The sequence below is a fragment of the Accipiter gentilis genome, chromosome 29 (genome assembly GCF_929443795.1).
Source record: "Accipiter gentilis chromosome 29, bAccGen1.1, whole genome shotgun sequence".
Classification (NCBI taxonomy): domain Eukaryota; kingdom Metazoa; phylum Chordata; class Aves; order Accipitriformes; family Accipitridae; genus Astur; species Astur gentilis.
The window spans coordinates 5,502,766-5,523,354 of NC_064908.1; the positions used below are offsets into that span (position 1 = coordinate 5,502,766).

The 20,589-nt window shown below is 57.4% G+C and overlaps 2 protein-coding genes across 9 annotated transcripts; both read left to right on the forward strand.

Moving 5' to 3' along the window:
- Positions 1–339: 339 nt before the first annotated feature.
- On the forward strand, positions 340–7,431 carry FANCE (FA complementation group E). 7 transcript variants are annotated; one of them, XR_007509883.1, is made up of 13 exons: positions 340–421; positions 712–1,155; positions 1,440–2,073; positions 2,155–2,199; positions 2,517–2,576; positions 2,662–2,805; positions 2,886–3,009; positions 3,628–3,703; positions 3,837–3,903; positions 4,003–4,128; positions 4,259–4,353; positions 4,541–6,494; positions 7,106–7,431. XR_007509883.1 is itself a non-coding variant. In XM_049831719.1 (13 exons), exons 3-13 carry the CDS (start codon positions 932–934, stop codon positions 4,542–4,544), a joined length of 1,599 nt encoding a protein of 532 aa, XP_049687676.1. In that variant the 5' UTR covers positions 340–421; positions 712–749; positions 897–931; the 3' UTR covers positions 4,545–7,060. The 7 variants fall into 7 exon arrangements, 6 of the variants coding, with proteins under 6 accessions (XP_049687676.1, XP_049687680.1, XP_049687675.1 ...); XM_049831719.1 differs by lacking the exon at positions 7,106–7,431 and having other exon boundaries at positions 712–749; positions 897–1,155; positions 4,541–7,060; XM_049831723.1 differs by lacking the exon at positions 4,541–6,494 and having other exon boundaries at positions 7,106–7,423.
- Positions 7,432–9,063: 1,632 nt separating this feature from the next.
- Positions 9,064–20,573, forward strand: LOC126051898 (inositol 1,4,5-triphosphate receptor associated 2-like). 2 transcript variants are annotated; one of them, XM_049831732.1, is made up of 15 exons: positions 9,066–9,270; positions 13,200–13,354; positions 14,266–14,312; positions 14,728–14,804; positions 14,961–15,024; positions 15,323–15,398; positions 15,640–15,667; positions 16,306–16,446; positions 16,558–16,689; positions 16,993–17,140; positions 17,633–17,685; positions 18,292–18,342; positions 18,458–18,540; positions 18,630–18,743; positions 19,080–20,573. In XM_049831732.1, exons 2-15 carry the CDS (start codon positions 13,233–13,235, stop codon positions 19,237–19,239), a joined length of 1,296 nt encoding a protein of 431 aa, XP_049687689.1. In that variant the 5' UTR covers positions 9,066–9,270; positions 13,200–13,232; the 3' UTR covers positions 19,240–20,573. The 2 variants fall into 2 exon arrangements, with proteins under 2 accessions (XP_049687690.1, XP_049687689.1); XM_049831733.1 differs by lacking the exon at positions 19,080–20,573 and having other exon boundaries at positions 9,064–9,270; positions 18,462–18,540; positions 18,630–18,742.
- The last annotated feature ends 16 nt before the right edge of the window (positions 20,574–20,589 follow it).

Consider the following 20,589-nt stretch of genomic DNA (forward strand, 5'->3'; position numbering starts at 1 on the left):
GGGGCAGCAGTGGGGGGATTTAATGCATACGGGGCTGGGGTACAAGGAGCTGGGCAGCTGTGGGGCACTCTTTTAAACTGCTTTTAGCCAAATCTGGAAATTATGAAATAAAGTGGTCCGTGTGATGCAACGCTGCCTGGGGGCTCTCCTTCCGGGGGCTGAGGCGGGGGAATACACCACCCCCCTGGGGGCTGGAGTTGGGGGATGTTAGGGTTTGGCTTTAAGGGTTCATATACATAACTTTTGCATGCGGACTTGATTTACATACGCGGCGGGCTTTTCCAGAGGGGCGGAGCCGGAAGTGGCGCGCGCTGCCGGCCCCGGGGCGGGGAGTGCGTACGGGCGGGCACCGCGGCACCGGCACCGGGCAGACCCCGGGGGGGGGAGCAGCGGGTACCCTGCCCTACCTCTTCTCCCCGCGGTGAGTGTCTGTCCGGGAACGGGAGCTGATAACCGAGCACCGCAGTAACCGGGGCAGTGCACGGCCAGCCCCAGGGCCGGGTGGCTGCGGGCCCGGGGCCGGTCTGTTCCCGGAGGAGGGGGCCGTAGTGGGGTGGGGGGATCACCGCTAGCAGCATTCGGGGGTTTTTCCTCTCGGCCCCCCGGGAGGGCAGCGAGGGGAGCTGCGAGTGAAGTGGTTTTCGAGGGCTCTGAGGAGCTCCTGGTCCTCTGGCCTGGCTGTGATCCTCTGTAATGCTTCTGCATCCTCAGGTGATGAGGATAATCATGCCCCCCTGCCCCGCGCACAGGTAAGGGCAGCCCCCCAAAACCGCAGCCGGTGAGGGAGGACGCCAAGGTTTGCTCCAGAGCACAGCTGGCCAGGACCTGGATGTAGTGATCCTCCCTGCACCTTTCTCGGTGTGACCCATGTCAGGCTCTCCCCAATTTTCTTGCAGGTGGCTGTGAAGCTCCCCCCCCCCCTCCAGCAGCAATGGAGCCCCCCTGCCTGCCCTGGCTGCAGAGCTTTGACAAGCCGTGCCGCCTCCTGCTCCACACGCTTGCCTCCGGCTCCTCTGGGGTGCTGGCTGCCCTCCAAATGCTGCAGCGGGTCCAGGCCCATGAGGGACCGGGTCAGGCATTTCCCTGGCAGGCCTTCACCGCAGCTCTCTGCGCCGAGGAGCCCATACTGGAGGGGCCAGAGGGGGCCCTGGCTGTGTGAGTTGGCCGCGTTTCCAAAATTCGGTGTTTTGTGGGAGGTTTGGCGCATCAGGTGCCCAGTTCAGCACCGTGCATCCTCTTCCCTCGGTGCAGCGGTCTGTACGTGAAGACAGGATCATAGCGGGGACCTGCCAGTCTTCCAGTTTGTGTCTGCAAAAGCTGGCAAAGGCATCTGCTGCCTCCTCTCGCTTCCTAGTCCCGTTAGACCCTGCTCCACAGGGCAGGTTGGCAATGAGGACTCAGGGCTTTGCTCTGACTTGTCACCTCTGCCTTTTTAACAGCAAACCACGTCTGCTGCTGCTTCCTGTTGTGTGCCAGAGAAACCTCTTCTCCCTGCTCCTCGTGGTGCAAGCCGTGATGCCGGGAGGCTGCCTCAGCCAGCTGCTCCAGGCCTTGGAGCAGGATTCCCATGTGGATCCCTGGGTGCGGACACTGGGTGATCTGCTCCGGCAGGGATCAGGGGGAAAGGAGTGCTCCCCACCTCCTGCTCCCTTGTCTTCCGCGTGCCAGCAGCAGCTTAGGTGCCTGTGCCAGAAAATTGCCCAGAACAAACCAGAGGGGCAAAGAAAACTAAACTGGTGCTTCAGCAAGCAGCCCGGTACCGCTGGGGATGTGGCTGACTCTGTGCTTCAAGGTGGGAAGCACAAGAAAGTGTCGGAGGAGAGCCTGGAGTTGGATGAGGAGAGAGAGAGGAAGAGGTTGCTGCTGGAGGAGGCAGCGTTTGACCCCCCGAGAACCCAGGAGAGTGGGGATGCAGCAGGGGTGGAAGAGGAGGTGCCTGTGGAGCCTTCAGGGGACAGATCTGCTGAGAGCCCAGCCAGATCTGCTCCAGAATGTTCCCAGCAGGATGCAGCCAGGAAGCCCAGGAAGATTTCCCAGGCAGAGCTGGCAGCAGAGGTCCAGTCCTTTCTCCAGGTACTGGGCAGGGTTTTCTTTCCCTGACAGCCAGTGAGCCTTTACAGTCTGATTTCTGTTCCTTCATCTCATTTTCCTCAGATGCATGGACAGAGGCTGAAAATGCTGATGCAGAAGGAGTCCAATGTAAGTGCCTGCTTCTGTCTCTGTTCTGGAGCTGATGGTCTAAACAGGCTCATGTTGGGGCCTCCAGAAGGGATGGGAGACGAGGTGGGTTTCACAGGGATGACTGGAGGGGGATAAAAAGACAGCCCTGCTGCCACCTCCTCTGGGCTCAGGTACTAATACCTGCCTCCACCTCGCAGGGATTTGGTGTATGATGGGCAGCCTGTGGGGTCAGCGCTGGCTGAAGTGGGGGACGGTAGGGAGGAGAAAAGCCCTGGAGCTGTATTTTGTGGATTGCTGTATTTGGTGTATTACTCAAGGACTGTGTTTCCCTGTAGCACTCAGAGCTGAGTGTCCCACCTGAGCTGCACGTCCTGAACAACTGCTCTCCCAGCCAGGTGAGCCTCAGCATCCTTGCTGCAACTGCTGGTGCCATGGAGGGCCTGCTGCTGTTCCTAATGTCCCTGTCCCTTCTGTCCCCAGCTCGAGGGTCTGTGCTCCTTCCTCCAGCTCTCCACATGCCCAGAGCACCTCCTGGCACGTTTCTGCAGCTGGCTGCTGGCTCTCACCCCCGACCTCAGCTACACCAGTGCAGCCATCCTGGCAGAGCAGCTCTTCCTCCAGCGAGTAAGTGTGAGGGCAGCAGAGGTTTCCTGCACCCAGTTTCCCTCACCATCATCCCCATCTCCTGCCTTTTCTGTCCATAGGTCCTGTCCCTCGCCCAGCCGCCCTCTCGCCACCTCATGGCTGCCCTCGCTTCATTTTGCTCCAAGTATTCCCAGCCCTTCTGTCGAGTCCTGGTGGCTGCGGTCCTGCGGGAGCCAGGGGAAGGTGCGATGGGCTCACAGGAGGCACGGCTTCTTCTGGGAGCAGCTGAGGGAGCTGGAGAGGGGCTGTGGGCTGCATCCAGCAGGAAGGGAAGCCCCAGCTGCAGAGTGCTGTCTCCTGGGAGTCTTTTATCACCCAAATTATGTGTTAGGAACCACGGAGGAATGGTGCTGGTTTTATCTGGGCAGGTGAACACTTGGGAGTTAGGATGGGAGGTGGCTTTACAGATGCCGGAGAGGGAGGGGATGCCAGGCTTGTTTCCAGCATCAGTTCTCCCAAAGGACAGCTGCCATCCCTCCATGGACTTGAGGATTCCTGACAACTCCTAATGCTGGGGCCAAAACTGCCCCAGGGTGGCTCTGCTGGCATGAGAAGAGGGTCCTGCATGAATCCCTGCCACAGTAGTATTCTCTTTTCCTAGGGACTGGTGCCAGTTAAACCCTTGCTGCAGATGGGCAAAGGAAGCTGGATTATCCTGAACAGTAGAAGGGGCACTGCTTGGTTTACAGGTGTCCCGACTGGGATGTACCCCTGTGTGAAGGGGTGCTAGGAGGGGTCAGGCACATCCCCGTGGATTTGGCAGCCTCTGGAGGCTTTCCCCTTTCTGCTTTGCCTTTGCAGGTGCTGAGCAGACCAAGCTCGTGTGTGAGCTTGTGGAGGAGTGCCTGGAGCCAGACTGTGTCCGACTGGTGCTAAGGTAAGAGATTATGGGGCTGACAGCTCTGCTTTGGCCCTCGTGCCTTCCTTGATGGGTCCAGCTGGCTCCAGCCACTCAGGAGCACCAGCAAGGCCGTGTGAGCATTGCATCTCCTCTTTAACATCCTTTGCAGCCAAGTCCTGGAGGTGCCTTTATCAGAGAAGCTCCTGCCAGTATTGCAGGCTGTGCTGGGGCGGCAGGTGAGGGCACCCCCTCTTGTCCCCCCCAGGTTTCCTTGATGGCTCCAGCAGCACTGGAGCAAGGACCAGCTCTCTTCCCTGCTCGTGGCTCTCTTCCAGGAGGTGCTCCCCCCCAAGCTCTTTGATCTCCTAGTCATGACTCTGTGCCGGCAGGCTCCAGCCTTCGCCACATCGCTGAATTATGCCAAGCTGGTGACGGCAGTGCTCACCATGTACCAAAACCAGGTGAGTAAGACCAGGCTTGGGTCCTGCAGACCAGCTGGTGAGCTGCAGCTGACCCAGGACCTGGCCCAGAGGTCTCAGGTGGGCTCCTGGCAGTGCAGCTCTATGAGCTCCCTGCTCCTCTCCATCCCAGGTCACCCCAGCCCACCAGAGCAATCTGGCTGCCGCTCTGGATCGGAGCAATGCGGCTCTGAAGAAGTCACTGCAGGCTGTGCTGGAAGGAGCCAGGTGAGATGGATCCTGCGCCCTCCAGGCTGGGCTGGAGTCTCTTCCATGGGGGGATGGCAGCCTCCATGCTCCTGGTCTGCCCCAGGTGGTAGGAAACCAGCAAGTGCTGGCAGAAGCCGTCCCGGAGCGTGGTCGGCAGTGGGTTTCCCTTTTCTTGATTTCTCTCCTTTCTCTCTCCTCCTCCCAGGTGAGCGCCAAAGGGAACCACAAGGCAATGGCTTCCTTGGGCAGTGGATGCTCATTAGGTGGTGGTAGCTGCAGCCCAGTCCCTCACTGGGTTTCACCACCAGCGTGATGGAGCACCAGCAAGCATGGGCTGTGGCACACAGAGTGCCCACACCTCTGCCTGGGGCCTTGCAGCAGTGCCTTGTGCTCCGCTGGCCTGGTTTGAGGTGGGCTATTGCTGGGCGATGCCATCCCAGCCCCGTGCATGCCCCGAGGCTTGAAGATGAAGGTTTTCTTGGTTAAACAATGAATACATTTCAGTCATCTCTGTCTCTGCTCTGTCTCTGGGCTGGCTCTCAGCCTTGCCACACTCAAGATGGCAGTTCCCACCTTCCTGCCCTGCCACGCTCAAGATGGCGGCTCCCTCCCCGCCTGTCCCAAGATGGCGGCGGAGGAGGAGCTGTGGAGGGGCTGGGCTGCAGGATGTCGCCGGGCAGGGACTCCCTTCTCCCTCTCCCAACCTCCGGCGGTGTGGGCATGTCCTGGTTTTGGCTGGGTTAGAGTTCATTTTCTTTCTAGTAGCTGGTATAGTGTTATATTTTGGATTTAGTGTGAGAATAATGTTGACAACACACTGATGTTTTTAGTTGTTGCTAAGTAGTTTTTATACTAAGTCAAGGATTTTTCGGCTTCTGGTGATTTTTTAGCACCGCAAAGCCCTGGATTGCTCCACGTTGGCACTGGGCCCGCGGGTGAGAGGGGTGGCTAGGCAGAGTATAGCCTGGAGGGGGGTAATTGCATAAAGGTGACTCTTTTGTAGATGGTTAGTGCCCAAAAAGTGGCTTTTTTGTAATCAGGAAAACAAAAAATCTATTATTTTTTCATTATTAATGGAATAATGTTGGCACTCAAGTACTTGAAGAGAGCCTGAAGGTGGGCTGCAGTGGTCTTGGGCCCAAGCTAGCTGCCATTTCCCCTCAGAGAGGAAAGGTTGCCTGTTTTGCCTGCATGTTCCCTTATAAAAAGGGGTTTTCTGTCGAGCAGGTCCCCACATTTACTTGACTGGGCAGCGAGAAGCTGCAGAAGAAGCGGAAGCCCTTCTCTGCTTTCGGGTCCCCTTTGGTTTGATGAGTATGCTGGATGACGTGATGTCCCCTATCCTGTGCCAGCATCTCTGATAACCTGTAAATCTGAAGAGCCTGATCGAGCATCCATGTGTCTCACCAGTCTGGTTTGCAGGTGTACCTACTTATTTGAATCAACCTATATCCTCTTTGTGGTTAAAAATGGAGCAACATGGCTGCAATATTTCCTGTGTGTACCTGCACCCTTGTTTTGTTTCTCAGGGCTGAGAAGTACAATGTCTTCCCAGTGTCAGCCCTTGATGAAGCAGGTTGCTCCTTCCTGGCTCCAAGTCTGCAAAAGCTGGCAGACCTCCCTCCTTCCTCACAGTGGCAGCCTGGTAGCCAAGGCAGAGTCATGTGGTCCAAAACCTTTATACTTCAGGTGTTTTTTCCAACATTGTGGTGGCCCAGAGACCCTGGCAAGCAATATTGCATCGTGGAGTTCACAGGTACTTAGTTCTTAATGCCCTTAACGCCACTGAATCAAGACATAAACTGATTTGAGGCTCTTTGAAGATGATAATTCTGGACTAGGCTTAGTTGACCATCATGACTTTGTCTTAGCTCAAAGGAGGCAAGGCACAAGTGGTATGTTTTGTGCATGTTGGCCTTTCTCTCCGACGGCTAAGCTGATTTTCAGGTGATGCAGCAACGATCTGTTTATTTGGTCTGCTGAGATTTACAAATCTCAGGATGCGGAAGAGCAGGGTTTAGATGAAGAACTGGTAAACTTGAATTTTCCACATTAAATCTGCCTTTTTTTTTTCTGTTTTCCTGGGGCCTGCAAGTGGCCCTGCTCTGTGTCACATTTCTGGTTTTCCACATGGCGATGATGGCACTTGTCACTGCAAGGTATTTAATGATACACTAATAGAAAGAGCTTCTATAGCATGACTGTTTCCAGATTTCTATCCAGTATCCTTGAAAACACCCACTGGAAACCTCATCTGGGCACCTTCTGGCAGGGGGACTGGAAAGATAAGGATGGGAGAGGGTGGATGGACTCCGAGGGAGGTAGTGCTAGAGTTTTAATGGAGGTTTTAAAGCACTGCGTATTTCAGGAACTATTTAAAAATTCATAAACATTTACATCTACAAAGGGAGAAGAGGGTTTAAAACATGTAGGTGTGACATGTTACTGGTTCAAGTTTGCTCATTAATGTTTAGATCCAGCCAGAGGAATGAAACCAAAGCATTAAGTGATGCTCTTAATGCTGAGAGCACAGATTTCTTTATAGTAAGAATCTCTTAAACTATTTTAGGTGACAGTGGACTGATGAGGCTTCAAAGTATGTTAGCTGGAGGAAAGAAACCTCCAGGGAGCCAAATTGTTGATGTATTTGCATACCAGTGAGTTAGTGGCTGAGTATACTGAAGCTATCGTAGGGCTGCCCAAAATACGACATAAATAGAAATTGTGCCCTGATCATCAAGGTCTGAGCCTGCTGTTCTGGCTTTATTAGGTAGCAGGCTGCGGTCCTCACAGTTCCACTGCAAAGCTTCTATGAAGTGACCTCGGTGTCATTGTCCCCAGTGCTCAGTCTGGCTGTGGCTGACGGTCGCATGAAGATGACGGAGGACAAACTCATCTCCAAAATTTACCTGGTCGTCAGCTTCCTCGTGTCCCTGCTGAAGAACTGGAAGAATGCACATGCTGTGTATATCTAGAGCACCGTGGGGAAGCCCCAGCACCTCCATGGACTGGGCAGCAATAAAGGGTTTGAATTCCGGCCATAGTGTGCATCTCCTCCCTGATGGATGTTTGGTTTTGTAACTGCTTACTGGTTTCTTTAGGCAACGGTCTCATTTTGACAGGCTGTTCTTGGCTGCTACGTGCCGTATGCAGCTTGCGCTTCCAACTCATCTGGACGTACTGGGAGCTGCATTTTGGGCCAGCCTACGTGGTTTTTGCAAGAAACAGTAGTCAGGCAGGGATCAGCTTTGCAAACTGCAAGAGGGGTTACTGTTCTGCTGAGAAGCATTACGCTGGCTTGTGGAAAGAGCCTTCTTAGCCCTGTTTTTGCTCTTGGCTGCAGCTTATCAGGTACCGTGGATTCCTCTGGGGTGTATGTGTGAGATAACAGTCATATTGGGAGAACTGGAAGCAAACCCTGGAGACACTAGACGTGCTGGTGGAAGACTGCTTGTTTATGTGGTGGTTGGTAGCACCCACATGGAAAACTTTACTTTTTGACTCCTCTTGACCTCTCCAGAACTTTAAAATCCAGCCTGAACAGCACAAAGAGGTGGATGTGGCATAAAACATCAGTCAGGTTTTATAGTTCAGCAGAACATTATTCAGGAGTGGAGGGAGAGCCGGGCCTGGGTTTGCCCTTGTCCTGATTGGGGTTGGGGAAGGTCTGAAGCTTTGTCTCAGACGTTTCCTAGGCTGTATGTAGAAGGCAATGTATAATTATCAGCCATTTTACTTGTGATGTTTGGTAGTAGTTACTTATCTGCTTCCTCTCCTGTAGAGATTTACTTCCTTCATGGTATGAAGGGGAATTCACTTTTTGGCCTCACAGTTTGCTTGTTTGTTTGTTTGTTTTTAAAGGAAATTAATATTATGCAGTTGCATGGGTTATCTGTCTGCTCTGCTGCCTCCTCATCCTTCCACAGTGATTTCTGAACCAGTTTCATGATAAGATGACATCTCTGCTCCCCAAGTGGCATCTCGGTGCCATGATCGGACAGCAGAGAACCTCCTTCAGGTGGGCAGAGGTACGCAAATGCTGCATCCACGGATGTTACATACCGGACATCAGAGCCACGTAGGAGCCAGACTACCCTGGTCCATGCAACACCTTGTTGGAAAGGGCTGAAACTCAGTTGCTTCCCTGAAAATGGACCATTTCCATCCCCTGAGGGGCTGCCCCTTTCCAAGCAGGAGCTGCAGGCATGTCCAGCTAGTTGCTGTGTCCCCTCCTGCAGCAGTGCTGGGAGATGATAAAGTCACCATGTTTCTCCCTGGAGGTAACTGTGTTTCAGTGACACCCTGTTAATCACATGCGTGTAATCCCCAATATGCTGATGCAGTTTTGCATTGAAATCTGGTGGCTGTGACATCCAGATGTATGGCTGAATTGCTCTGGGGAAGCCTCAGCAGTCTTTGGGTTTTTTCCAACCTGGAATTTAAAACTGAACCAAAAGAAGCAAAACCCTCTTTCTTACCTGTTTTTTGCCTATGACCTTTTAATCATAGTAAGAGAATCATGTTCTCCCTTGGGTAGTCTGGTGGCTGCCAGGTCCTTGTCAGCTGGGGAGACCAGGACCACACAAAGATGAATTTGCTGGAGGGCTGGGGTGTTGCGTTATGGTTGGGGCCTCTGCACAGACCTAATAAATCACGTTTGCCACATCAGCAGTAGCAGCCAGTGTTGGTCTGAGCAGCTTTCCTCCGAGAAGTGGATAATCCAGATGACCACAGTCTCTGTGATCTGAGTGGCAAGTTCAGCTCAGCTTCAGGAGGAGCCCTAGGAACATGCCATCGCAGTAGGCTGCTGCGTCGCCGGTGGGACCTTGCTGGAAGGAGATACGGGACAAAGCCAGAGCCCGCAGCCCCTTGCTGCTGCTCACCTCTCTGGGCTGGAGATCTCCCAGCAGGGTCTTGTTCATCCCCGCTGAACAGGTCTGTGCATGGGGAGCTGGGCTGCTTTTGCTTGTTTGAGGCCCTTACAATAGCTAGATTGTAATCACGATGATCCCAGGTTAAAAATAGGAATACATAAAAATCCCTGGGTGCTTTTAGTAAATGCTTTTAGAGGCTCTTTGAATGGGATGGTTTGCAAAGAGGAGCATTGCCTCTTATTGAACCCCTCAGCACGTGTGTATGGGAGGGAATAGAGGAATTTTTGAGCAGAAAAGTTCTATTCTGGTGCGGGGAACCAACGTGATGGTGTCCTTAGGTCTGTGTCTCCCACAGAGCAACTTACTGCAGCTGCAGACCTGCCAGGACACTAAGGCAGAGGCTACAGAGCCTGATCTGCTGCCTGCCTCCTGCCAGGCTGCTGCTCTCAGGGGAGGAAGCAGGGTCTCTGTGGGGATGGGGCCAGCAGGACCAGGCTGTGTTGATGGCAAGGCACTGGTATATGCAAAGGTGTCTGTCCATCTCCCTGGTTTTGTACCCTGTGTCTGCTCAGCATCATGCTTTGAAGGTACTTTTACTTCCATGTCTTGCTACAGGAGCCTTGACTGCAGGCTCTGTTGAGGAGAGACCTTATGCTCGGCTAGAAAAAAATCACTCAACAATAAAATAAATAGTTTAGACCCATATGCCCAAGCAGACCCTGCAGGTAGGGGGAGGTCCTTGAGGGGGGGAATGGCATTGGGATGATGAGGCACTGGGCTCCATCTGCTGAATCTCAGCCCGAAGGAAGGGTCTTCTCATCTGCTTGGGTCTCCCCTTTCTGAAACGAAGAGGTGCCCAGTGATGGGACTGGTGGTGCTAATGCAAACCTGACTTCATACCTGGAGAATTCATCTCAGTTTTGAGATACTAGCCAGCTGGGAAACTTGCTGAGTTGCTGGGAAAGCACTGGGGGTAAGGGGCAGGAGGAAGCTCTGCTGCTCAAGTTTATCACTGCTGCACAGTACCCAGGGCTCAGCTGCCGCCGGACAGATGTGCATGGATGTACTCACCTGCGGGATGGATCCTGCCATTGCAAGCCCTGAGCATCCTCTCACTGCTTGGGCCAGGTGACTTTCTAGGTCCAAGAAGTGTGTGTCTGCAAATCCCTCTCTAAAAAGAAGCAGCCCTTGCACCTGGAAACTCATGGAGATGGACAGAAAAAGGGCTGGAAAAGAGAGGAAATCCTGGGGGAGGTATTCTTAAGGAAAGGCAGAGGATATATAAGACTATAAGGCAGAGGGTGACAGTGCCAGTCTGCCTTTCAGCATGTCCTGTGCCTTCCTGGTGCTGGCAGTGTGAACTTATGATGTGCTAACTGTCATTACTTGGTGCTAATCATGCATGCCACAGCTTGTGTTGCTAGGTAAGTGTGTTACAGGGAAGACAGGACAGGAATTTGGGGCTATCCTTCTCCTAAGACGACTCATGATTTCTCAGCAGCTCTGCTTCTGGGTCAGGTCTAAGCAGGAGGTGTTTGCCCCAAGAGGCGAAAATCCATCCCTGAAGGTTCAAGGACATTTGAAATCCTGACCTGGTGGGGTCCATTTGTTGATGGCCTCATCAAAACCTCATCCTATCGTGGCACTGCACAGCTCCTGCTTCAAAGCTGCAGATAGGCTCCCTCAGCCCTCCCTGGCTGCTTCCCGGCCCTGGGGCCGCATCCTGTGCTCTCACTCTCGGCGGATGGGTATGAGGCTGGGCCAACACTGCCCCGGGGCTGGGAGGTGCCGTTTGCTGGCTGACCTCTCAGAGCTTAAGAGATTTGCAGACCCCAAGGACCTGCCTTGTTCTTTGTGGTACATCAGGGTCCCTGGGCATGGGGGGGCTAACAGCAGCTGCCTGCCTGCAGCCTGGTCCTCTGTAGTGCTGAGCATCGAGTCTGACTCCATGTAAGCTCATTAGGGGAAGAAAGCGGCTTTAGAGGATATGACGGATTTGAGCAAAGAAGTTGGGCAGGGGAAGGGGCAGTGGGGGTGATGGCTGGGGCCAAAGTGGGGCTGCTGAGAGGGGCAGAAGGGGATGGGGGTCCTGGGCAGAGTGGTTTCCCGGCATCATCAAATACAATGCTACAGGGGCTCCTTGTCAGCCATCCTGGTTTAGCCTCGTGCTGTACCCCCCATGAAGGCATGGGGGGATCCCCCATCTCCACAGAAGTCCTGAGAGCCACTACCCTGCCCTAAGCCTGCTGCCAGGGAGATGCTGAGGCTCAGGTCTGCTCAGCTCTGCAGACACTGGGCACGGAGGGAGCAGTTGTGGTTTCTCCCAGCTCTGGGTAACAGCTCTCATTTCCAAAGTGCGGGTGCAGGATCTGGCCCTGCACTGAAAGCGGAGGTTGCCTGGCCACCTGCAAACTGCTCAGCTTGCCCCGGCCCCACACAGGGAGCTCCCAGCTGCTCTTGTGCATGTCCTTTAAAGGCCTTCTTGCATCGAGCTCTTCCCTGGCAGATCCTTCTGCAGCAGATGCAGTCAGTCTCCCCTCCGGGGAGAATCTGCCACCAGCAGCTTGCACCGTGTGGGGCCCTGGCACCCCCCAACCCACCGTCTGCCAGCCACGTCGCGTCCCCTGACCCTTCTCCTGGCTCTGCCGGGGACCCCACAGTGCCGAGTGCTGCATCCGAGCGGGGTGGCCCCAGCGTCCATCTTCAGCTGCTTGAGACAAGTTCAGGCAGGTAATGACCCGGGGAGCGTTTGGTAAAGTCACCGAGCTGAGGGAAAGCGCTCGGTCTGGCTTCCCGGGGGATTATTTATGCCATGCTAGGCAAACAAGCTGCGTGCATCCATATTTCCATCCGTAAAACAACAATAAGGAGCGAGTGTCTGTAAGGCTGGCTGAGCTGTGGTAAATCAGCAGGCTGCAGGGTCTGCTGTGGCTGTTATGGAGTGAGTGCTTTGCAGCAGGGACCAGCTCTCGGGAAAACTCGGATGCTCACTGATGTGATGACGAGTTTGGCTGATCCTTGGTGGCTGGGGGCTCCCGAGCCCCTGGGAAGAGGTGTTGGGGACAATTTCCAGTGTATAGGCATGAAATGGCCTTGTTTTGACAGATGCCAGGTGCTGCGTGCTTTTACACCTCCACCAGGGCTGAGGAGGCTCTGAGAGATGGGTGATAGCCCCACTTGGCACGGGGGCAAGATGGGTGATGGCCACACTTAGTGCTGGGGTGACCGACCTTGGCCAAGGCTTTGCACAGGCATGTGGGGCTTCAACCAGTCCCTGCTCTCTGTCCCCTGCAATCTCTACTGTATTTTGTGTCCCAGCCAAAAAAAAAATCTCCTTCTGCCCCATATCTGCGTGTCTGTGGGCACAGCTCCCAAGAAGACATGTCCTGCAGGAGAGTCCCTTCTGCACAGTGACTTTACCCTGGGCTGGGAGAGGGACTCTGTGGACTTTCTGCTGGCTTTCTCTGATTTTTAAACATTGCAAAACAGCTTAAATGAGATGTCCAAGCTCCCTTGGACTCAGGAATCTCATATTTGTCTATCTGGGAGCCGGCCTGACATGGGGATGCTCAGGGATTGGACTGTCTGCTGCCTGGGGTACAGCAGGTTGCTCCTGCTCTGCACTGGGTGCTGGCACTGGTAGGTGCGTGCAAACATACCTTCCCCTACGGAGATGACCCACAGCACAAGCCCCAAGCGAGGATTGTCCTGTGGGAGGGAAACGGGGGTGGCGAGTGGGAAAGTCCACCCTCGGCGCTGCACAGAAATGGGGCTTGTATTAAATTCCTCATTCGCCTCGCTCTGTGCCCGCCCGAATCCCAGCAGCATCCTCCTGACTCGCAGCGGGCCTCCCCACCTCTTTTCCCACAGATGCCTCCACGCTAAGCAGAGGAGCTTGGAGCTCCTGCTGGGTGAGAAAATGCTTTAAAAATATAACATTTAGAGGCGTTCTCCCATCTGCGCGCAGCTAATATGTGTCTCTCATGATAGGTGTGCTGGTCCTGGAGCCTCCGCGCTTTGCAAATGAAGCCGCTCGCAGGGACCTCACTGGGAGAGGGGGAAGAGGAGGCGCAGGGACTCACCCAGGGCCGCCGACGGTGGCAGCGGCAGAGGACGAGCTGCCGACCCAGCCCCTTGCCTCAGAGGTATGTGCACGAAAGGCTCACCCCGCGGCTCTTGGGGTGCTAGCCAGGATGGGACAGGGACGGTGGTGCCAGGCAAGGGGGGATGCTGGCTGGAGCATCATCCCGCTCTGAGGCACAAAGCATCATTTTAGCACGGCAGCCCCTTCTCCTGTGGCCACTGCTCCCGGGCAATGACCCCCAGGCTTGCGAGGAGGAGAGGGAAAAGCCTTTTGCAGCCCTGTCCAGAGCCCAGGGGGTTCAAACCCTTTCCCAGATGGGTGCTGAGCTCCAGCATGAGGCCACAGAGGGCTGTTTGCAAATCAGCCCCTGTATCTCCATGCGCAGGTGACCTGCCATTCCTGGCGTTCTCCGGCATCCCCGGCCCCAGCGAGCAGGGATGCTACAGAGCTGCCGGACTACTTTGCACCCAGGACAGGGTTTTGGGGTGGCAAGAGCATCCCGGTGCACTTTTGGGGGGGGTAAGAGCGTGTGCTAAGGCCTGTAGTCCCCGTGGCGATGACGTGAGATGGCGCCCGGGCTCTGCCGGCAGCAGGGTTTGTTGTGGTGCCTGGGAAGAGGCCGGCTCGCAGCAAGGTCCGCTTGGCAGTCAGGGCAAAAAAAAAAGAAAAAAATAATGTGCTGAAGAGAAGCACGGCCGTGGGCTGGTGACTCATTGCTGGCTGGAAACGGCTTCGGCGGGCTCCTCGGTGGCGGCTCTGCGGCGGCTGTGGGAGCGGAGGGGGCTGCTGCACCCGTGCCAGAGAGAGCGGGGACAGGGACGGAGCAGGCTGCAGAGGATGCTCGGAAAGGACCCAGGTCCAGAGCAGCATCCCGTGAAGGGGTGCTGTGGCGGCTGGGGGAGGGCAGAGGGGGTGGGATGCTGCCTCTGCTGCCAGAGTTTCTTTGGGGTTTACCCAGGCTTCTCTCTGCAGGGAGCAGCAGGGAGAGCTGGCCGAGCTTCCCCCGTCTCCGGATGAAGGTAAGGGCAGCTCAGGGTGGGGATGAGGGGAAAGGGGTGGGTTTTGCATCCTCCATCCCTGGGCAGCATTACATGGGTCCAGCGGGAGGGTGTCCCCTGGCCTGGCAGCACCTGCCTGCAACCCCACACCCCTTCCAGCCCTGGGACCCCAACCCCATCCCCTGGATCTGTCTTCACAGCTGTAACCCACCCGCTGTACCAGATCCCTCACCCTTCTCCCCCTGCCCTGGCCTACCCTACCTGCAGCTCCCTGAACCCCACAAGGGTATTTTGGGGGGCGCCCACCAGCCCGTGCCCCCTGGGAGCCTGCAGGCTGCAGAAATACCAGTGGTGTTTTTGGGGGTCTCCATTGACGTGGTGTCAGACTGGGGAGGGGACACTGCTGCCCAGCTCCCACCACCCTTTCTGTCCCCAGGGAGTATGAGCAGTCCCCAGGGGCACCCGGACGGGGTTTTGACCAGGAGTGAGCAGAGCGTGGAGCGCATCGGCGAGGTGAGAGAGAGGGGAGGATGACAGTTTGGGGGTGGCCCTTCCATCCTCGGCCCCTCGGGCTCAGCCGGACCCCCAGCCTCTCTATGCTGCTCTTTTCGGGATGCCATCCAGCACCAGGGAGGGGTTTGCTCCAACAGCACCCTTGTGCCCCACCAGGTGCCAGGCACAGACAGGCAGGAGTTGGCTGTGCGCACCAGGGACAGTGATGGGACCGAGGAAGGTGGGTGAGTCCCCATCCCATATGCCAGCTGGGTCTTCTTAGAGGAAGGCTTGAAGTAGCTGGGGACAAGCATGGGAACAGCGGGGCCTGATGGGGGCCATCTCCCTTGGTGGGGACATGGGCAAGGGGGGACTTGCCTGGGGGACCCAAAGCCCGGCTGATGTTGGGGGAAGGATTGGGATGGTCCCACACCATGGGCACCTGCTCCCTGTCGGGACAGGAGGGCAGAGGGAGGAAGACAGGCCAAGGAAAAGCCTTCCCATGTGGTCTCTCCCATGGCATTACTGCCTCCCTGCAGATGCAGAAACCCCAGAGGAGCCGCTGCTGAGTTTCCCCAGTGAGCTCTCGGTGCTGGAGAGACTGGGCTTGCACAGGTAAGACCAGCAAGCACCTGTGTCCCTCCAGGGGCTACAGGACAGGGGTGTCCCAGGGCACTGTGTCCTCTAGGGATTGGACTTCCCTCCTTTTCCACTGCACAAGAGCCACTCTCCAGTGAGGGGCACTTGGGCCCCCACTTCTGGTGGTGGCTGGCACCCCTGGGAGCAGACCAAGGGCATTTTCAGCCTGCAGTGCTCCATGGTGCCTCCATCCCTGACAGCACTTCTCTTTCTGCAGGGTGGCTTTGACAGAGCAGGATGTGGAGGTGAGGGCTGCTAGGGGCCGTGGGTGGGGTGGGGAAGGGGGACAGAGGGACGGACGCCTTGCTGGCTCACAATCCCGGGGCTGTGCCCTGCTCCTGGCTGTCCTCCAGGCACCGCAGTCCTCTGGCAGCCGCCTTACAAATCCCTTTCCCGGTGATGCTGTTGGCATTCGGAGGCAGCTGCATTTCCACAGCAAGATGAGTCCGTCCTCTGCACGCTCGGCAATCCCACAAAGTGCTCTGCAGCTCGCCGAGAGAGCGCCCTTAGCCGGGGAGGTGGTGGAAGCCGTGCTAATAAAAATAATTTTCCTGCGAGTGCCAGGGCTGAGTCAGGCTCTGATGTCAGCCGGGACCTGCAGCAAAGGCTGGCGTCTGCCCGGCGTGTGCTCTTGCCAGGAGGCCTTTGGATTTCCAAGTGATATCGGCTGCCTGGTCTCAGTCATACTGGCATCTCATGGGGACTGTCCCCAGCGTGCAGCAGCCTAATGGGTGCTTGGGCAAGGCAAGCGCTAATTATCCTTAGCACTGCCCTGCTTGGTGGCATGCTAGGGAGGTCTGTCTGTGCCTTGGGGACAGCAGCGCATGGCCCTGGTGGCTTCCCTTTAGCCCTGTGTTCCACTTCTTTCCCTCCCACCCCACAGGCAGCCTTTGCCCACCTTGCCCTGGCTTTTCGATGTGACATGTTCACCCTGAGGCAACGGGTGCAAGTGGAGAAACGTGCACGGGATGCGGCAGAGGAAAACATCCAGGAGGAGCTGGGGCAGTGCCGGGCTGCCCTGGAGGTAGGTGGGCACCAGGGCAGGGGGCTGGCATCTGCTGGGGACATCCAGCCTTGGAAGGGTTTGCACAATTCAAAGCCCCAGCTCCTGCAGCTCCATCGTCTCCCTCCACAGAGGCTGGGCCCATCCTGCACTGATGCGAGCTGCAAGGAAACGCTGGAGCAGCTGCAACACAGCCTGGCCGTGCTGGAAGCTGCTGTTGAGCGGGCAACCAGCGCTGCAGAGAAGCTGGGGGCTGTACATCAGGTCTGTGCGTAGCCTGGGACTCCTGCCAGGGCTGGGAAAGATGGAGGGTGCTGTGGCTGGGCTTGGGGATCCATCCCTGGGCTTGCTGGGGTTTGTCCCTCCTCCTCGTGGTACTGGCGTTGACCTCATGTTTGCACGTACCAGGGTGCAAGGGATCTGCTCGCCCTTGGGAGCAGGAAGGGGATGCATTTGCACCCCCTGGGTGGAGGCACTGTGGGATGCACAGTGAGGAACTGGCAGGGACATGGGTCCTTATGGACCAGGAGATGGGGGCCCTGATTCTCCTATCCTGCCCGGCCTCAGGAGGCCCGGATGAGCAGAGCGGCGGAGGTGATGGTCCAGCATGTGGAGAACCTGAAACGGCACCACATGCGGGAGCACGCGGAGCTGGAGGAGATGAAGCGCCTGATCCAGCAAAACTCCCGCAACCGGCAGCTGGCAGAGACCCAGGGTGAGGTGGGCTCTGCCGCTGGGGCCTGCGTGGGGTTTGCACGGGGTGACCCTGCGGGATTTGGTCCCGAACCTCTCCGGGGGGTCTGTGTGACCCCATGCTGCAGAGCCGGTGGGTTGCATGAGCTGGGGACCAGGGGTAGGTGACAGCTGGGACCCAAAGACAAATGCGAGGGGCTGGTGTAACAGCAGATGCAGCGTGGGAGCAGGTGCTGGTGGCCAGAGAGCCATCGTCCCGTGGCCCAGCTGGGAATGCGGGGCAGGGGGGCCCGGGACACACAAAGGACGCTCTGTCCCTGGATGCCAAACCCCACGCATGCCATCGCTGTGCATGCAAAAAAGGTCCCCCTGCCGAGGCACTCCTGTGACTTGTGCCAAGCACAGAGCATGTGGCCAGGACAGCTTTCGACGGGAGGGAAGTTTGCAACTGTCTGTGCGTGAGCCACATCTTAATTTTGGGGGGTGATGTAAGGCTGCTTCTCTTTGCTCCCAGATGACGTGGAGCCACGGCTGAGGCCTCACCCCCTGATGCGAACTTTCCAGCAGGTAACTGGCCCCAGTTCAGTGGCCCTGGAGCCACCATCTCCCTGTGCCCTGCCGCTCTCCCTTGCCCGGTGGTCCCCACGCACCCACTAGTCCCCGGGCAATGCCACTCCTGCCAGCTGCTTGCTGCGGGCAAGGTCTGCTAGAAATGCTGGGGATGAGGCAAAATGTAGGGACAGCCTCGGAGGGCTGCGGGGAGACAGGGTGCCCGGGCTTGGTGGCTGCTTGTCCAGGAGATCTCAGGCAGGTCCCTCTGCATTGCAGGGTCATAGCGCGAGAGCCGCAGGCTTGGCTGTTCTCTAGCACCAGCTCGAATTCGGCACTGATTCCCCTACAGCTCAAGAGGTAGGGGAGCGCTCGGGGAGGGGGTTAGACAGCCCCACCAGCACGGCTTGAAGCAGTAAGGACAGGCGCAAACCTCTTGGCTTTGACCTTTCCTCATCTCACCAGCTCTCCGGCTTCCCCCCTTAGCGCCAGGGCCGGTGGGAGGCTGGCAGTGTCCCTTCTCAGTGTCCCTTGCCTGTGCTGGGGAGGCAATGGGGAAGGAAGGGGATGGGGAGCACGGGAAGACAGCCGGCACGGTGCTCACCCCCAGCCCCTTCATTGCAGGGGTCTGCCCGCCGCAGAGTCAGCATCGCCGTCATCCCCAAGCAGCTCTTGGTAAGGACACGTGCAGGGGGGACAGACAGGAGCTGTGCCCTGCTGTCATGTGTCCCCAGGCTCAGTGCTAATGGGGGTCTGGGTCCCCACTGATGCTCCCACCTTTGGTGCCCAGCCAGGTGCCAGCCTGGACAGCCGAGCAGCCCTGGCCAGTGAGCTGGAGAGGGAGGGGGCCCAGCGCCGGCCCAGCACCCTGAGGTAACCATGCCGGGTGGAGGGGAGGCCACAGCACCCACTGCTGCTGGCCCACAGGGCATGGCACAGCACCCTCTCCTCTCCCTCCCCAGGAGTGAGCTGGAGCCGCAAGGCCAGGACAGTGCCATGACCGGGGAGCCGGCGGCTGAGGCAGATGGCAGAGGCTCAAGTGCAGGGGACGAAGAGCTGGAGCAGCTTGGCCTGACGTGAGCAGCACCCGGAGTGTGCCCAGCATTCCTCCTGCGGCTGCTGGACTCTCTGTGGTCCCACGGTGGCCAGCACATGGGAAATGGGGTGGGGGATTTGGTGATGGAAGGCTGGGATGTTGCTTGGCTGCCCCGGCTCAACCCTGCTCTGCCTCAGTTTCCCCCCGTGCATTGCACGTCACCTGTGCCCTCCCCGGGCTTGTTGCATTTGGGTTTGCAAAAGAGTCAGTGAGGTTTGGGGATGAGTTAAACACCCTCCTCTTCCCCAGCTGGGGAGGAGGTGGGATTTGCTCTCCTCCCCTGCATGACGAGTGTCCCCGCTCACCTTCTCCCCAGGTCCAAGGGGTCCTCGGCAGAGCTGTGGCGGCCGTGGCTCTTCCTCCCACAGCACTACTGGATTTTCTTCTGGCTGCTTCTCCTGAGCATCGCCTTCCTCCTCCTTGTCCGCGTCCTGGAGTTGCAGCGGCTGCAGCCTGCAGCATCACCCAAGGCCTAGCCGGAGCAGGGAGGGGGAGACGGCTGGGAGGCACCCGCTCTCCATCGCTGCTCCTTCCCCGTGCCATAAAACACCAAAACCCTAGAATAATAAAATAGGAGGAAAAATGGGGGAATTGTAATGCTGCAGCAGGGGGGAACATCCTGTAGTAGGATCCTTATCTCCTTACACGCGTGAAAAGCTCAGGGAGCTGTGGCAGCCCTCACCAATGCTATGAGTTTGCCTGTTCTCTCGGCACACCAAGGGGTGCAGGGATGCCACCGTATTGTCTCCCTGTGCTGGGGACAGAGACCGGGCTGCCCACAGCCAGCGGGTTTGCATTAGAGCCATGTCCCACTGTGCTGGCCAGGTGCCCTCCACCACAGCACGTCCTCGGTCCCTGCTCCCTGGGGAGTTGTAATTAAGATCTAATGCTCATTTGCTGCTGCCCGGGGGACAAAGCTGGGGCTGGAAGGAGCAGGTCAGTGTTCAGACTTTCCCATGGCACCACAAAAGGCTCACAAACAGAGGGAGCTGTTTCCGACCGCTCCGGCGCCTGGGAAAATCGCCTGGTTTGACGCAGACGTCCCGTTTCCGTGTCCGCCCTGGCCTCTCACAGCCCCAAAACACGGGTGGGCTCTGCTGTGCTCACACCCAGCAGCTTTGCAGGGGGCTGGTGGGCTCCAAATTCCCCGGCTGAGCTGGGAGGGAGGCTGTGGTGAGGGGTCCTGCACCAGGACCCCCAGGAAGAGGCCCGAGGGGGCCGCGGGAAGGAGGGATGGAGGTCCTGGGCTGGCCGGCCCCGCTCGCCGTGGCCGCCGGCAGTGCCACGGGTGACTCACGGGTGGCCGTCGACGTAACCCCCACCCCGTATGCTGGCTCGCCCCGTGTCCTTGAGTCACCGTCCCCAGCCTTGTGGCAGGTTGTCCCTGTGCGTCACCGGCCTGCGAGCCCCTTTGCCGTGACGCCTGCCCCAGCCAGTGGCAAGCGGCCAGCAGCACCCCGAGGACACCGCGGCCAGAAAAAAACCAAAAAGCACCCGGCCAGGAGCGATCTTCGGTGACCCCGGCGGCTCCATCCTCTGCCCCAAGGTACCTTCACCCCACTGGGCCCATTCTCACCTGGGGGACCCAGGTGGAAACATCACCCCAAAAGTTTCCACGAGGGCTGTGGTGGTCTGGGACACAGGTCGGGGTCCGGGTCTGGCACTGAGCGGGTCCCCCCCCTCCGCCCGCAGCTCCCTCCTGGCCTCTATTTCTGGCTGCGGGGGGAAGTACGGTGCGGCGGCCAGCGCCGGGGCGGAAAGCGAAGCGGTTTAGTTTCATCACTCGAATCTTTTCTTTTGCTTTGCAAAAAGAGCAGTTTCTCACC

Coding starts and splice junctions, on each gene's coding strand:
- FANCE (XM_049831723.1), top strand. CDS start 932: ATGGAGCCCCCCTGCCTGCCCTGGCTGCAGAGCTTTGACAAGCCGTGC. Junction 1,156..1,439: donor CCAGAGGGGGCCCTGGCTGT/GTGAGTTGGCCG, acceptor CCTTTTTAACAG/CAAACCACGTCTGCTGCTGC. Junction 2,074..2,154: donor AGGTCCAGTCCTTTCTCCAG/GTACTGGGCAGG, acceptor CATTTTCCTCAG/ATGCATGGACAGAGGCTGAA.
- LOC126051898 (XM_049831732.1), top strand. CDS start 13,233: ATGAAGCCGCTCGCAGGGACCTCACTGGGAGAGGGGGAAGAGGAGGCG. Junction 14,805..14,960: donor GCGTGGAGCGCATCGGCGAG/GTGAGAGAGAGG, acceptor GTGCCCCACCAG/GTGCCAGGCACAGACAGGCA. Junction 16,447..16,557: donor AGTGCCGGGCTGCCCTGGAG/GTAGGTGGGCAC, acceptor CTCCCTCCACAG/AGGCTGGGCCCATCCTGCAC.